At 42.6% G+C, this 12,978-nt stretch overlaps 1 protein-coding gene across 1 annotated transcript in view; it reads right to left on the reverse strand.

Moving 5' to 3' along the window:
• Positions 1 to 8,425: 8,425 nt before the first annotated feature.
• ITFG2 (integrin alpha FG-GAP repeat containing 2) overlaps positions 8,426 to 12,978 on the reverse strand; it is an 819,025-nt gene continuing 814,472 nt past the window's right edge. The window contains exon 12 of the mRNA XM_086952820.1: positions 8,426 to 8,974. Within this exon, the coding sequence (XP_086808946.1) occupies positions 8,820 to 8,974 (155 nt within the window). The 3' untranslated portion in view covers positions 8,426 to 8,819. The remainder of the gene's footprint in view (positions 8,975 to 12,978) is intronic.

Genomic DNA, 12,978 nt, shown 5'->3' on the forward strand with positions numbered 1-12,978 from the left:
GCAACTGTTATTACAGTTGAGTTCTGACTTCCAGAGCCAACTTCTGTTTAAACATTAATGAGAAATAGCTTTTGCGCGACTAATCTGGGATTTTTTTCCCCCTAAAGTGAACAGTGATCAGTAGAAAGAAGATATTTATAGTAACATTTTATTTTTGCATGGTATGGGTCACTGCAGGAAAGACAGAATCTCTCTCCATGTTTCTAAACATTTTGAGCTAGAGCCTGATCTCTGGCCGCCATATGGGTATTGAACTCCTGCAATATCTTTATATTGTATGGCAAATGGTACTCTATATCCCATATATGTCATGAGAGCTAGGTGGACTAGAAGTTTTTGAAAGATGGGCTAGAACACGATCTTGGCTATAGAGTTTTCTTGCTTCAGATTGCTCCAGTGTAATCTGTCCTTAGTTTTTGAAAATAACATATTTCTGTGCAAAAGTGGAATTTGAAATACGTGAGTTTGCCTTCATTAGGGCTAGAGGCAGGACACATCTACGGAAACATATGTGAGAATTTAAAGAAATATTTGTACATTTATGTGTAAAAGCAAATCATATCAGCATAAAAAAATTGAAACAGCAATGAAAAAATGTATCAATGTTTTTTAGACCACTGCCAAAAATGAGAAAATAACATTGAACTACACTCCTTTACTTATCTTCAACATCCCCGAATGTTTATAGACAAGTGACATATGGAAGGACCTACACCCTTGAGCACACCTCTCTTCAACTCCCCTATGCAAGTCCTGATATCAAGAACACAGACTTCTGCACACATTTCCATCCACTGAAAGCATCTCAGCAGTCTTTCTGTGTTCCGAAGTCAGGCTATCTGCAGCTCATGCTTGTTTGTAAGTTTCACAGAGCAGGCATGTTTGATTCATTCTGTTACTGGCAGGGTCACTGGCAATATGTGGCAATGGGGACCGAGTTATGTGGCAGGGAAAAATAGGTTATGTCAGAAAAGACAAATAAACAAGATAATGCTGCACATTCTGTGAAGGCATTATTTTGCTATTTTCTTATTCTGAGTTACATTAATATTGTCTTGGCGGGATTTTCACTTAATTTACACCAGTTTAACAGCTGAATACAGCAATCGTCAACTAAAAGATGACCCGTTAACCTTTCCAAGTGGCCTGCCACTGTGTGGCACTTTTTTTAGTTACTTCTGATTTTGTTTGGGCTCGAAACAATTTTTGTTGTGGAAATCTTTGAAATATGCAGCAGGCAATCGTTTATATGCCAAGTGTGGTAGGACCAAAATTAGGCAAAGAAACAGCACAGTTGCAGAATCACATAATTACAGTGGCCATGCTAATAGGTAGGAGTCACTGGGTGAGAGAGCGACTCTGAATGGATGGCTTTCATGTGAAGACTCACTCTGTAGATGTTCAGCGCTCAGTCCAGGGTGGAACTCAGCCAAGCTGCTGTTGAAATGAACGATTACCCCAGTCGGTACCTCAATGCTGCTAGTCTAAGGTAAGAGCTGCAACGACAGCTCCATCTCCTTACTCATTCCTTCTTCCTTTGTGATGTTACTGAAGGTTTTCTAGCTCGCGCAGATTGAAAACATGCAGGTAATTTCTAAAATGTCGAAGAAGCGCATACAATTTGTAAAATGTACAAAATTAGAGGGTAACTAAGACATTTTCATTGTTCACAGATAACTTCTCCAAATCTGACTCAAACATTTCTTCTGGTAGGGGCAGGGGGGCACTGCAGGAATTCAGTGTCTGTTCAGGCACACGAGCGCCCGGGCTTGATGACGTCACTCCTTTTCCCATGTGAGTTTGGCCTGGGAAAGCCTGCAGACATATGGGAGCAATAACATGCCGGACAAGTTCAGCAAAGTGAAAGATGGCCTACCCCATTTATTTATAAATTGGTCGTGTTTTTCAAACAACCAAGACCTGGAGACAGTCCAAATTAAATTACATCATGTAATAATTCTGGCATGGTCTCGCTTTCTCAGGCTAAAAATGCCCAGACTATCAGAAGGCCACATGTTGTAGTACAAATGCTGTGCATTTTCATTGTGTTTTGTGAAGTCCATTCAATTCTGCCTCAGAGCAGGGGGCTTACAATATTCCATCTTTATCGTTCCCCAGAAGAGCTATCTCAAGAACACGGTCATCGCACGTATGACTATTTATGTTTTGGGAAGGTCAAAATACACCATTGTTTGCACCTGAAGGTGGACGACTCCAGTCTACACACTACTATACAACTTTAAAGAAACAGAAATCCTAAAAAGGAATATTCCAGCCATGTTCTACTTACTTGAGGTTCCACATGGAACAAGACAAGCCACGCAGAGATGGTGGTCTGTCCCTCAAGAAGGTCAAGCACTGGGGTTTTCCACACGCTTTGTGGAGTAATGCCTCAGCTTCTCCATCCTTGGAGTTTTTGTCCACACTGGCCTATAATGTACCACAATAATCAGTACTGGGCAAAATTGTTTCATTGCAGTTATTGGAGAATTTGCACCTAGATTGGCATAAAAGGAACAGCAGATGACTTCCTGGTCACATCTGGGTCTAACCAAAGTGGGTGTAATAAACACAGGTGAGGGTGGTACACCTCATTCACAAAAAAGCACGGTCTCCTACACATGAGCTAAATGCAACAGGAGAGTAGGCACAACAGGTACCTCAAAGAACCACTCAATGGCTTCCTGGAGATTGCACGCCCTATGGGTTCTTCATGGAACCAACCTCTTTTATGCTAACTCCTGTCACATGGAGCACACACAAGGTTAACAGACTTCTATTTTAGGTAGGGCAGTCACCCCACGCAAAAGACCGCACAGAAACTCGAGCAAACACAAGATGTGTAAAATAGGCAAACCCCGGAGGTGGAGGGAGTGGCAAAAATGAACAGGAATTCACAGAAATCCAGAAAAGTGTTACTCAAGATTCGATGTCACATGGTGCAAATTCTGGATTTTGAGGAGGAAAACCTGCTGTACCTGGACAATGTTGAGAATTAGGTCTAAAAGTAATCAAACAGTGCGACCAGAGTCAAAGTCTGGATACTTGCACACGCCGTCCAATATTTTTAGATTACTACATGGATTTCACCACAATTTGGAAGATCGGCCTGCTTTTGACCCATTTATTTTTTTTGTCTTTCAACAGAACGAGTAACCTCTATGCTGAATCTGTTTACAGTGGAAAGCATTAGCAGGGTCTTCAGATAGGGGCAGTGGTGCTGGAACAACCCTATCTGAAGACCCGAAGTTCTGGAATTCACTGCCCACTTCTATTAGGATGGAGGCTGACTACATGCGGGTTAGGAAATCTCTAAAAACCTGGCTATTCCCCCTGGCCTATAACTAACTGATCCTTTATCTGCTCTCCCTTTTCTTTTTCTGCTCAAACTCATCAGCGCCAAGAGACCTGTAAGTGAACGTGCGCTTACACAAATTCCCATATAACATAACATAATGCTTTTTAGAGTGGGGGTGCTGTTAAATAACGCCACCTCACTAAAGGCATATGGGGATATTTTACAGCGCATCTTTTAAAACATAAATATTCAGCCAGAAGGAAAGCATGTGAAGGGCCCCTTTATTGCACATTCTCCAGGTTTTAGGGGGTGCTGCCTGCAGCACCTCCCGCACCCCTAGTTCCAGCGCCTCTCGATAGGGGCAGCCTCTGTACATCCCTTTTAATCTCTGAACCTTGGATAAGACGCCAGGTTTACATCACCAGTTTTTCTTCACAGAGTAAAGACTGTACTTAATTAAAATCAGGATTATTGAGCAAGGATTACCATGAAGTGTTTGAAATGTGTAGTGGAGAAACTTAAGCAGAAGCCAATAATGTGATTTTTAGGTCTTGCTACCGATGCAGCGCTATGCGTTGCTCGCGTAAGCGAGACTTATAGTCGCCGGGTTGCTAGCGAAGTGGGACAGGAGAGGTGCACGAGCGTGTAAACAGATTTGAAACACATTGGAGACATGCATTGTGAACGCACGCTTCTGGAGACATGAGCTGTGAGCGTGTACGGCAGCGTTAGCAGCGTCTCTTCTCACGATCCCCCAGCTTTCACTTTCGCCAGCGAGGGCGCCTGCACAGCCGATGTGCACGCTCACAGCGTCTTGTTGACTTGGGCTGCGTTTCTTTTCCACCAGCTCAGGCAGAGCGAGAGAGAGCCGGGGGCCCATCAGACAGTGGCTGTGTACGCAAGAGAGCCCCCGAAAATGAGCCTAGACAGTCGGCATTTCCGCCGGGCACTCCAGTGACTCGGAGCTTCGTGCAGAAGACATCGTCCCACACTTCTGGCAGGGCAGGCGGCACGGAGGACTGCAAGCAGGCGTCAAAATCAAGGCGAGTCCGCTAACTTCAGAGCGTATGAGATGGGGCCTGCCGTGAGCTGTATACAGTGAGGTTTGGCTGCCTGGCGCCTGCAGTGCGGTTGTGGACTGTGAGGTGAGGTGGGGGTCTGTGAGAATCTGTTCGTCTTCAGCAGCTGTGGCACTGTCAGATCTTGGAAGACTCGTGAAAGGTTTCTGAGCTGGGGCCTTATGAAAATGTCTCAAGAGATCAATATGTGTCCAAAGGCCCTGCGCTCCTTCCAGTTGACCAGTTATAAATGGTCAGTAGTATGCAATCAGATTGGCATTTGGTCTGGTTATAGGCAGGCAAGCACGCACGCACAAACACACACACGCTAGAGTGGTGAAATGTAATTTAGACCAATGAGCCCATTTTCCCGAGACTGCATCGTCGAGCATGAAATACTCTGGGCACCCATATATTTTTTTCAAATGTACCCCCATTCCCCCACCCAAACCTCATTATGAAATTATGCATACTTATCAGGCATCATCTTTGGGGACACTACAACGGCAGCCCACTCTAATGTGTGTATAAAAAACAATGCGGCCTGTATTAAGGCATGCCTCATCCACTCAAAATGCTGCATAAGCAGTTTCACCCACAGGTACACATCCTCAGTGTGAGATTATGTGGAACTGTAAGGCACTTTTGGAAATACCACGTTCAGCAGCCCACTGTGATGTGTGTACATAAAAACGAAACCACCTTATTTTGCATCTACCACAGGTCTGCACATCTCAGGAAATAAAGCCGACATGAGGAGACCGCGATGTATTAAATCACATTTCCGCATATGGTGTGATGATAAAGATCCCTGTCAGCAGGCCATATGGCCACAGATTATCTGACTGCAAAACACATTGTGTCCAAGTCACACGATCAGAGATCAGCACGCTGTAATTCCATATGTAGTGCAAGACACTGCCCGGCTGTGCATGCAAACTGGGCACTGTCAGAGCTGTGCAAGTGAAGTTTTCACTTGCAGATTTCATACTTTTCACCTTTAGCGTAGCGTGCTAAATTCCATAGTTTTCCTTTGACCGTGCAAAGGTTTTCTCTACTTAAAAAGAGCATTTTCATCCTAATAAAGGCCAGTTTAGCAAACATTCTGTCTGCCTGTGATCAACAACGGTTTGTATGATTGCATCTTAGTTCCAGCCTGGAGCATTTTCTGTGCAACTTTACTTTTTGTAGAGCTTTTCTATGCACAGCTATTTTTAACGTTAATACGGACAGATGCAGCATACCCATTACATTTTGACAGATAACATTTCCATCCTGTATTTGTAAGACCACCCCCTGGTAGTGGGAAATAGATTTCAATTTGTAGCAGAATTAGTTTGACATATAATAAACCTTTCCTTTTTATGCGTTCACTGCTAGAGGGGATTATTCCTTGGGGAGAATTGTGATGTTATTGTTACCCAGTTTATCATCTTTGTAAACATGAAGAACAAAGTTGTGTCGAATCTGTAAACTGTATGTGGCACACAGATGTCAGCAGCGAGCACCTGTGTTAGCCATAGTGCTAACATTATCTTTATATTATATCAAGTGACGTGGTCATCACGGTGTTCTAGGGAGCGTGCACACGACCTAGTGCCATGAAGCGTGCCCCAAATATTGTGCAAGAGACTATACCCATCACATTGCTCTAGAGAGCGCACCATCATATTATACAATGGGACATTCCTTGACTATTGTGCAAGATAGCACGTATATCACATTGTGCCATGGAATATTGCCATGCTCTTGTAAACGTGCATGGTACTATTCCAATAACATTCTGCAGGGAAGCATGCACATCACATTGCACCATGACCTATGCCCAGGATATTATGCTACACAATATGCCCAACTCATCATCACATTGCACCATTAACTTTGCCCTGCCCATCAAATTGCACAATGGACTAGTGCCATATTTTATGCATGTGCAAAGCACTATTCGAATCATAACATTGAGGGGTGCACGGACATCTCATTGCACCATGAACTGTGCATGCTGCTAGTATGTGCAGCCTAGACCAGTGCATGCTGCTAGTATGTGCAGCCTATACCAGTGCATGCTTGCACCACAGATGAAGTGTGTGGGCTCCTGCTCAGGGTCGCTGCAAGGATTTTAGCCCTCTTTCTCTTCCCTACAAGGCCATATATGTAAGGTCATATATTAGAATATGGCACCTCCTAGTGGCTATTTGTGATGTCACCGTAAGGCAATTGCCTACAGTGACCTTAATGTAGCCATGTGCCGGATGTATGCATGTGCGTGTTCACACGTGTATAGGTTATAGCTGGTTGACGGTAACAATGTAACATACAGTAGTTGATGCAGACTCCCGTGATCAGAAGTCTGACCTTTCAAGGGTGCAGACAGTGTGACGCGTGGTTGATAAGATAGGGCGCACGCTAACCCCTACGCGTCATCAGTTGGTCTGTGGAAGGTGGGCGCCAGGGAAGGAGAGGCCACTGGAGTTACACGATTGGGCGGCCGCTGCCTTTTTCGCATAATAATAGATTTTCCACATTTGCCAAATGATCCGTGATCTGCAGCATAATCTACAGATTTTAACAAAAAAAGGCGCAGGTAAAGGGGAAGGCCCTTTGTAAAGCTTGCCCGGGCACCTTTCTGTTGCTCATTGCTAGATTTCATGTGTTGAACTGGTACTAATAAGGTGCAACCAATGCCCAGACATTTTCAATAACTGTAAATAAAAATGTATTTGAGGGACTGGGACCGAAAAGGTAGAAGAGTGGTTCTTTTACAGAACTGTAGATCTATTTCAAGTGATCTCTAGGCCGCACATTTGTTTTAAAACAATAAAAAAAGGTATTGTCATTTACAATGCCAATAGCTTAAACTTCCGTAACTGCGAGACCTATTGCATTGCAAATGCTTGTTTTAAATGATGCAGAGTACAGCAAGTCAAGTGTCCGAGAGACTATTAAAGAAATTAATCCACTCTCTTGAATATTAGTCATGGAGGATCACTTGCTTCTACAGTGTCAGAAAAACTGCAACGGAACCACAAAATGATATATTAATACTTTTAATGGTGAATGAGGCCCTGGAACTCCAGTGGGATACAGGAATCTACTAAGGTAAAAGCAAGCATGGGAATTGTGTACCTGAGAAGCTCTGTTGATCCCCGGAGAACATATCAAAAGCAGCCACTCAACAGAATGAACAGCCCTTGTCCTAACCTCAGGAGCGGACAATAAAGACGTGGATTGAGACAAGACTATGGGTATGTGTACAAGACGCAGTTCCAGATTTGACAGTGGACACCTGCCCAAATCCACATTTCACAGTAGCAGTATAATTGTATTAATTTGTATTATATTTTTGCAATCTTATATAGCGCGGCCGGACTGGGAACCCAAAGCAGCACTGGAAATTCTGTCAGACCAGCCGCTCCACAGAGCTGAGGAGGTTGCAAGAGTGAACCACTGCTGCTTGTGATAGTGGGGGGCCGATATTGCAGCACTGTTGCAAAACCGCCTTCCAGTAACAACACCGCCCCCACAGCTGCAAAATCAGCCCTCATCCTTCTAGGCTGCTGGGGACACGCTCGATGCCCGCTACAGGCAGTCCGTCCCTGGCCCAAAGGCATCGGAGCGCTTTACAACAGTAGCAGGATACAAGGGTACAGCAAGTTACAATTACAGCAATTAAGTCAGATATTTGCATCAGTAGATGCGACCAGGACAGTTGCAGCAGTTGGTGAAACGTTGTACGCAATTCAAGCATCAATTAACATTGTGGGTTCACATAACAAAGGTAGTTTGTATCCTGTGGAGAGTACTTAAGTATGGTCGAGGGTGATTAACCAAGGAGTCCGTCAAACAGCAGGAGCTTGGGGTCCTTTTTTAAGGTGACTATGCAGGTGGTAATCAGCGGAAGTCTCTCAATCTCTCAGAAGGGGCAACCAATGCCCGTGCTCATCTAGACGACTACTTCAGTGGCACTGTGGAATGTGTCTCTACCACTGCAATTTAAAAACATTAAGCATTAAGGTCTGCCTCATTTTGCAGGGGCTGTCAGAAGAAGTACGGGACCAAACATTCACACTTCTACAAAGAAATACTCTTTATTTGTGATGTTCTGTTTTTGCACCCTGTCTCTCTTAACATCGTGAGGGCATCAAAGAACAAGAAATGGGAACACATGTTGGAAATGGTTGATATTTCAGCTGTCCTAATTTAAAACCTGACAAGGAGGACACTTACAGCATTAATTGTATAGGAAATTCTGGATATCCCAAGAAATGTCCAAATCAGGCTTCTTTCCTCTGTTCTGATGACTTTCAAACCCTTTGCACACCTCTTCTACCTTAGCGCTCTTCAGATTTCAAGGAAGGTGAGATCTGAGAAATCATTTACTCTCCTAACAGCAAGTTGACTTCGAATGATTAAACATGAAGTTCCTCAATTTCAACAAAGCTTCTTCCATTTGAGTTGACTCCTCAAAATCCACCGCTGGAAGTTCTGCTCAGACTGAATTCTGAGTCCGCCACAATGGCATAGGTCCTCGGTCTTGTGAAGCTGGTCTCTTTCTGTCCATCAGGAAAGTACAAAGTTTCATGAAGCAGATCACAGACCGCAGCTGTGTCCTCCACATCTGCAAAGCACACAAAAAGAATACAAGGCATCTTCATTAATACCTGCAAAGAAATGAGTATGTGCAACAATATACAGTGGTGTACTGGAAAGTGTTGTTCCCACACGTGCTGAGAAGCCCCTGAGATTTATCCCTCAATGAGCCTTTGCCCTTTGAATAATGTTTGTATTTGTTTTTATTTCAGACATTGTCAAGAAAAACTATAAATATTCTCATACAATCATTTACAAATACAAACACAGATTGACAAAGGCCTTAAAAATTTCTCTTAGTATTACACATTTACAAGATTTATATGGTGGCTGATGAGTTTTAATTTAACCGTAAATTGCTAAATGGAACTTGGAAACTTTTTAGGGCCCTAAATGTAATTCAATGTTTATTTTTATGTTATTTTAGGGTGTTTTATTGTTGTAAATGCTTATGGCAGAACTACAGCAGATCTTCCAAACAACTTCTAGACAGGTCACATCAACAGGGATTCTCCTGTGACCTACTTCAAGGTTTCTCACAGAAGGTGCTGCAGACCTTCTGCATCGAACCAGTGCAGAAATCAAGCATAAGACAGGCAGGTGTTCAGGCCAGGTGAAGTAGGAACACCTGGTTTGCGTTGCTGCTGGAAGATCAAATGCACTGCGGTCTCAGATGTTTGGTGCCTCTTTCCAAGATGCGTGGTTATGACTTCCACTGGCAAGTGCTTTGTTCGTAGCCTACTCCTTGCTACTTTCTGGCCTGGAAACTCTTACGGCACATCGGTTACTGAAGATCAGCAGAAATATAAACTAGGCACTCCTATTTAACAAGCCAGAACCACTTTGTGTAACAAACAGCAAGGCCTGTTAAGAAACGCACAGTCCTGATAAAGGCTAGGTGAATCATAAACTCAAGAAAAACTATACATATTCTCACACAATCGTTTGCAAATACAAACACAGATTGACACAGGCCTTAAAAAGTATGAAAATGTGTCTTAGAATTACAGTTACAAAACTTATATTGAGGCAGGATATATGATGTTACCACGCGTACTTTTAGCACGCATACCATTACCACGCATTTTTTACAACACAGGTCATTTTACAATGAAAACCTTTACAACGCAATACACTACAACGCAGATACTATTACAACGCATACCATTACAACGTAAGTATAGGTAAGTATATAATATTAATATATAATGTAAATAATTATTTTGTATTATTTAATTTAATTATTTATTATTTAATTATTAAATAATTTTATTAATAAAATGAATTGTAATTTTATTATTTGTAAATATATGTTAAAAATACCCCTGTACCCCAAAACCCAATCCCAACCCTAAAACCTAAAAATACCCCTGTACCCCAAAACCCAATCCCAACCCTAAAACCTAAAAATACCCCTGTACCCCAAAACCCAAACCCAGCCCTAAAACCTAAAAATACCCCTGTACCCCAAAACCCAAACCCAGCCCTAAAACCTAAAAATACCCCTGTACCCCAAAACCCAAACCCAGCCCTAAAACCTAAAAATACCCCTGTACCTCAAACCCCAAACCCAGCCCTAAAACCTAAAAATACCCCTGTACCCCAAAACCCAAACCCAGCCCTAAAACCTAAAAATACCCCTGTACCCCAAAACCCAAACCCAGCCCTAAACCCTAAAAAAAACCCTGTACCTCAAAACCCAAACCCAGCCCTAAAACCTAAAAATACCCCTGTACCCCAAAACCCAAACCCAGCCCTAAAACCTAAAAATACCCCTGTACCTCAAAACCCAAAACCAGCCCTAAAACCTAAAAATACCCCTGTACCCCAAAACCCAAACCCAGCCCTAAAACCTAAAAAGACCCCTGTACCCCAAAACCCAAACACAGCCCTTAAACCTAAAAAGACCCCTGTACCCCATAACCAAATACCCCTAATAAATGTTTTTAAAAAAAGATAAACTTACCTATAATTATACTTGCGTTGTAATGGTATGCGTTGTAATAGTATGTGCGTTGTAGTGTAATGCGTTGTAAAGGTAATCGTTGTAAAATGACCTGCGTTGTAAAAGTATGCGTGGTAATGGTATGCGTGGTAAAAAATGCGTGGTAACAGTTACATACCATTGAGGCAGAGGAGTTTTATTTTAACAGTAAAAATGGGCGAAGCGCACCATGTAGATTAGCCCAATGGGAAACTGTGATGTAGTGAAGAAACTGAAGATCAGAAGGAAACAATGTAATTAACACACAAGCTACAAATACATTGCGACACCTTCCGTTCTCTCCCTTACAGAAATCTCAAAAAACTATTTGGAACATCTACAACAGAGTTGTCTGAGAAATGAATTTACAGAAGCATTTGATGTAGAAAACATCTCCCTGTTGTGAATATTTGCGGTAAGCACACACATACTAATGGAGCCTGATAACCATAGTTTTTAGAACATGTGTTTGATTTTCTGGTGATGGAAAAGAGGACAAGAACATTATAAAGTGCGACACTTGAGTAATTTGTACAACTACAAATTCCAGAGTTTACATTCTCTTTCATTACAGGAGACCATTTTTTCTCTAAAAGCTGTAGAGAAATGACTGTAAAATCAGCTCCACCCTCTGCATTACTGCAACAGCCTTTATATTACCTTTACCCAACATTAATCAAACCTACATCTGGCCAAGACGCAGATGTGAGATTGGAGGGTGGATTGTGTAAAAGGGGCAATGTCTCACCTCTAAGAAAATCCCTTGGGTAAAATGTCAACAAGGGGATAATCTGTCAAAATGCAAAAAAACACCATTCAAGGATTTATTTATCTATCTCCATATTTAGCTAAGCAGAACCAATCAATCTATGTTATGCTGACAATGAAACCGAAAATTTGGCGTAAAGATGCAAAGGTTTTAAATTTTAAAAATGGTATTATGTCATGTCGAGAAACAAGCAAATGGACATGAAGTACACTTTCGAGCGCGCAATACAAAGTAGTCATAGACAATGGGACAACGTATTGATGAACCCAGGTTCCAGATTTTTTTTTTACATGTCTATGATGATCCACTATTGTGAAAAAGAAAAACCACAGAATAATTCACCTAGGTTATTGAGGGAATTGTTTTCATTTAAACAAGAAGCGAAAAAACCATTGACGTTTCGGTCTCCGTCAAAGACCATCCTCAGGGCAGCTTTGCATAGGGTGTGGATGACTGACCCCAAATGTACTGTATGAGTGGAAAACTGTAGCTCAATTTGTTGGGTATAGGTGGCAGTTTATTATAGACCTGTCCTTAATACAGAATGGGCGGTTAATTTTTCGGCACTTCTTTTGTTCCACTCGCATTAGCTGGATAATTATTAATGACGCTCTGAGAAGAGGCGTCTATTTCGAACTCTGGATTTTAGAATAAACAATATAGCGGACACCATGGCAGGGCTGCTCGGGCCTCTGGCATTCGTTGGCGAGTGCTTCTAAAGAATTCCTGAACAACTAACAGAGCCTTCTATATGGACATCAGCACATTTGAATTTAGGAGGTGAAAAGTCTGTAATATTTTTGCTAAAATGAGTTGAAAGAAAACTCGATTTGTCGTCAGGGTAGGTGATGAGCCTAATAAGCCGGTTGGATATGAGGGATGCTGAGAGTCCCAGGAGAAAGGGGAATGAATGTACAGAGAAAGTAGGCCTTATAGTGTCGTAATGGGAAAAGAGCCATGAGTGCCAGGACCGGAGCACAGCATCAAGCTGATGAATGCGTGAGTGAAAGAGGCCTGATCCAGCAGCCCCGGAACCTTCACAGGCCTTTCCTGGCTGTGACCAAACAACTCCGAATGCAAGAGGGTTGGAGCCACCAAGTATGGAGCATTGTTTCCTCCCTCCTTTTCCTTTACAACCCTCCTCCATGGACGAGCTACAGCACAAGACCACCAGATACCTGCAAGTTTTTCAGGGTGTGAATGAGACCCTTGTACTTAAAATGGGGAAGAAGAAGTCCAAATCAGAGCAATGCTCGGCAAAAGGGACTCTCACCCATGT

The sequence above is a fragment of the Lissotriton vulgaris genome, chromosome 1_2, assembly GCF_964263255.1.
Source record: "Lissotriton vulgaris chromosome 1_2, aLisVul1.2, whole genome shotgun sequence".
Classification (NCBI taxonomy): Eukaryota; Metazoa; Chordata; class Amphibia; order Caudata; family Salamandridae; genus Lissotriton; species Lissotriton vulgaris.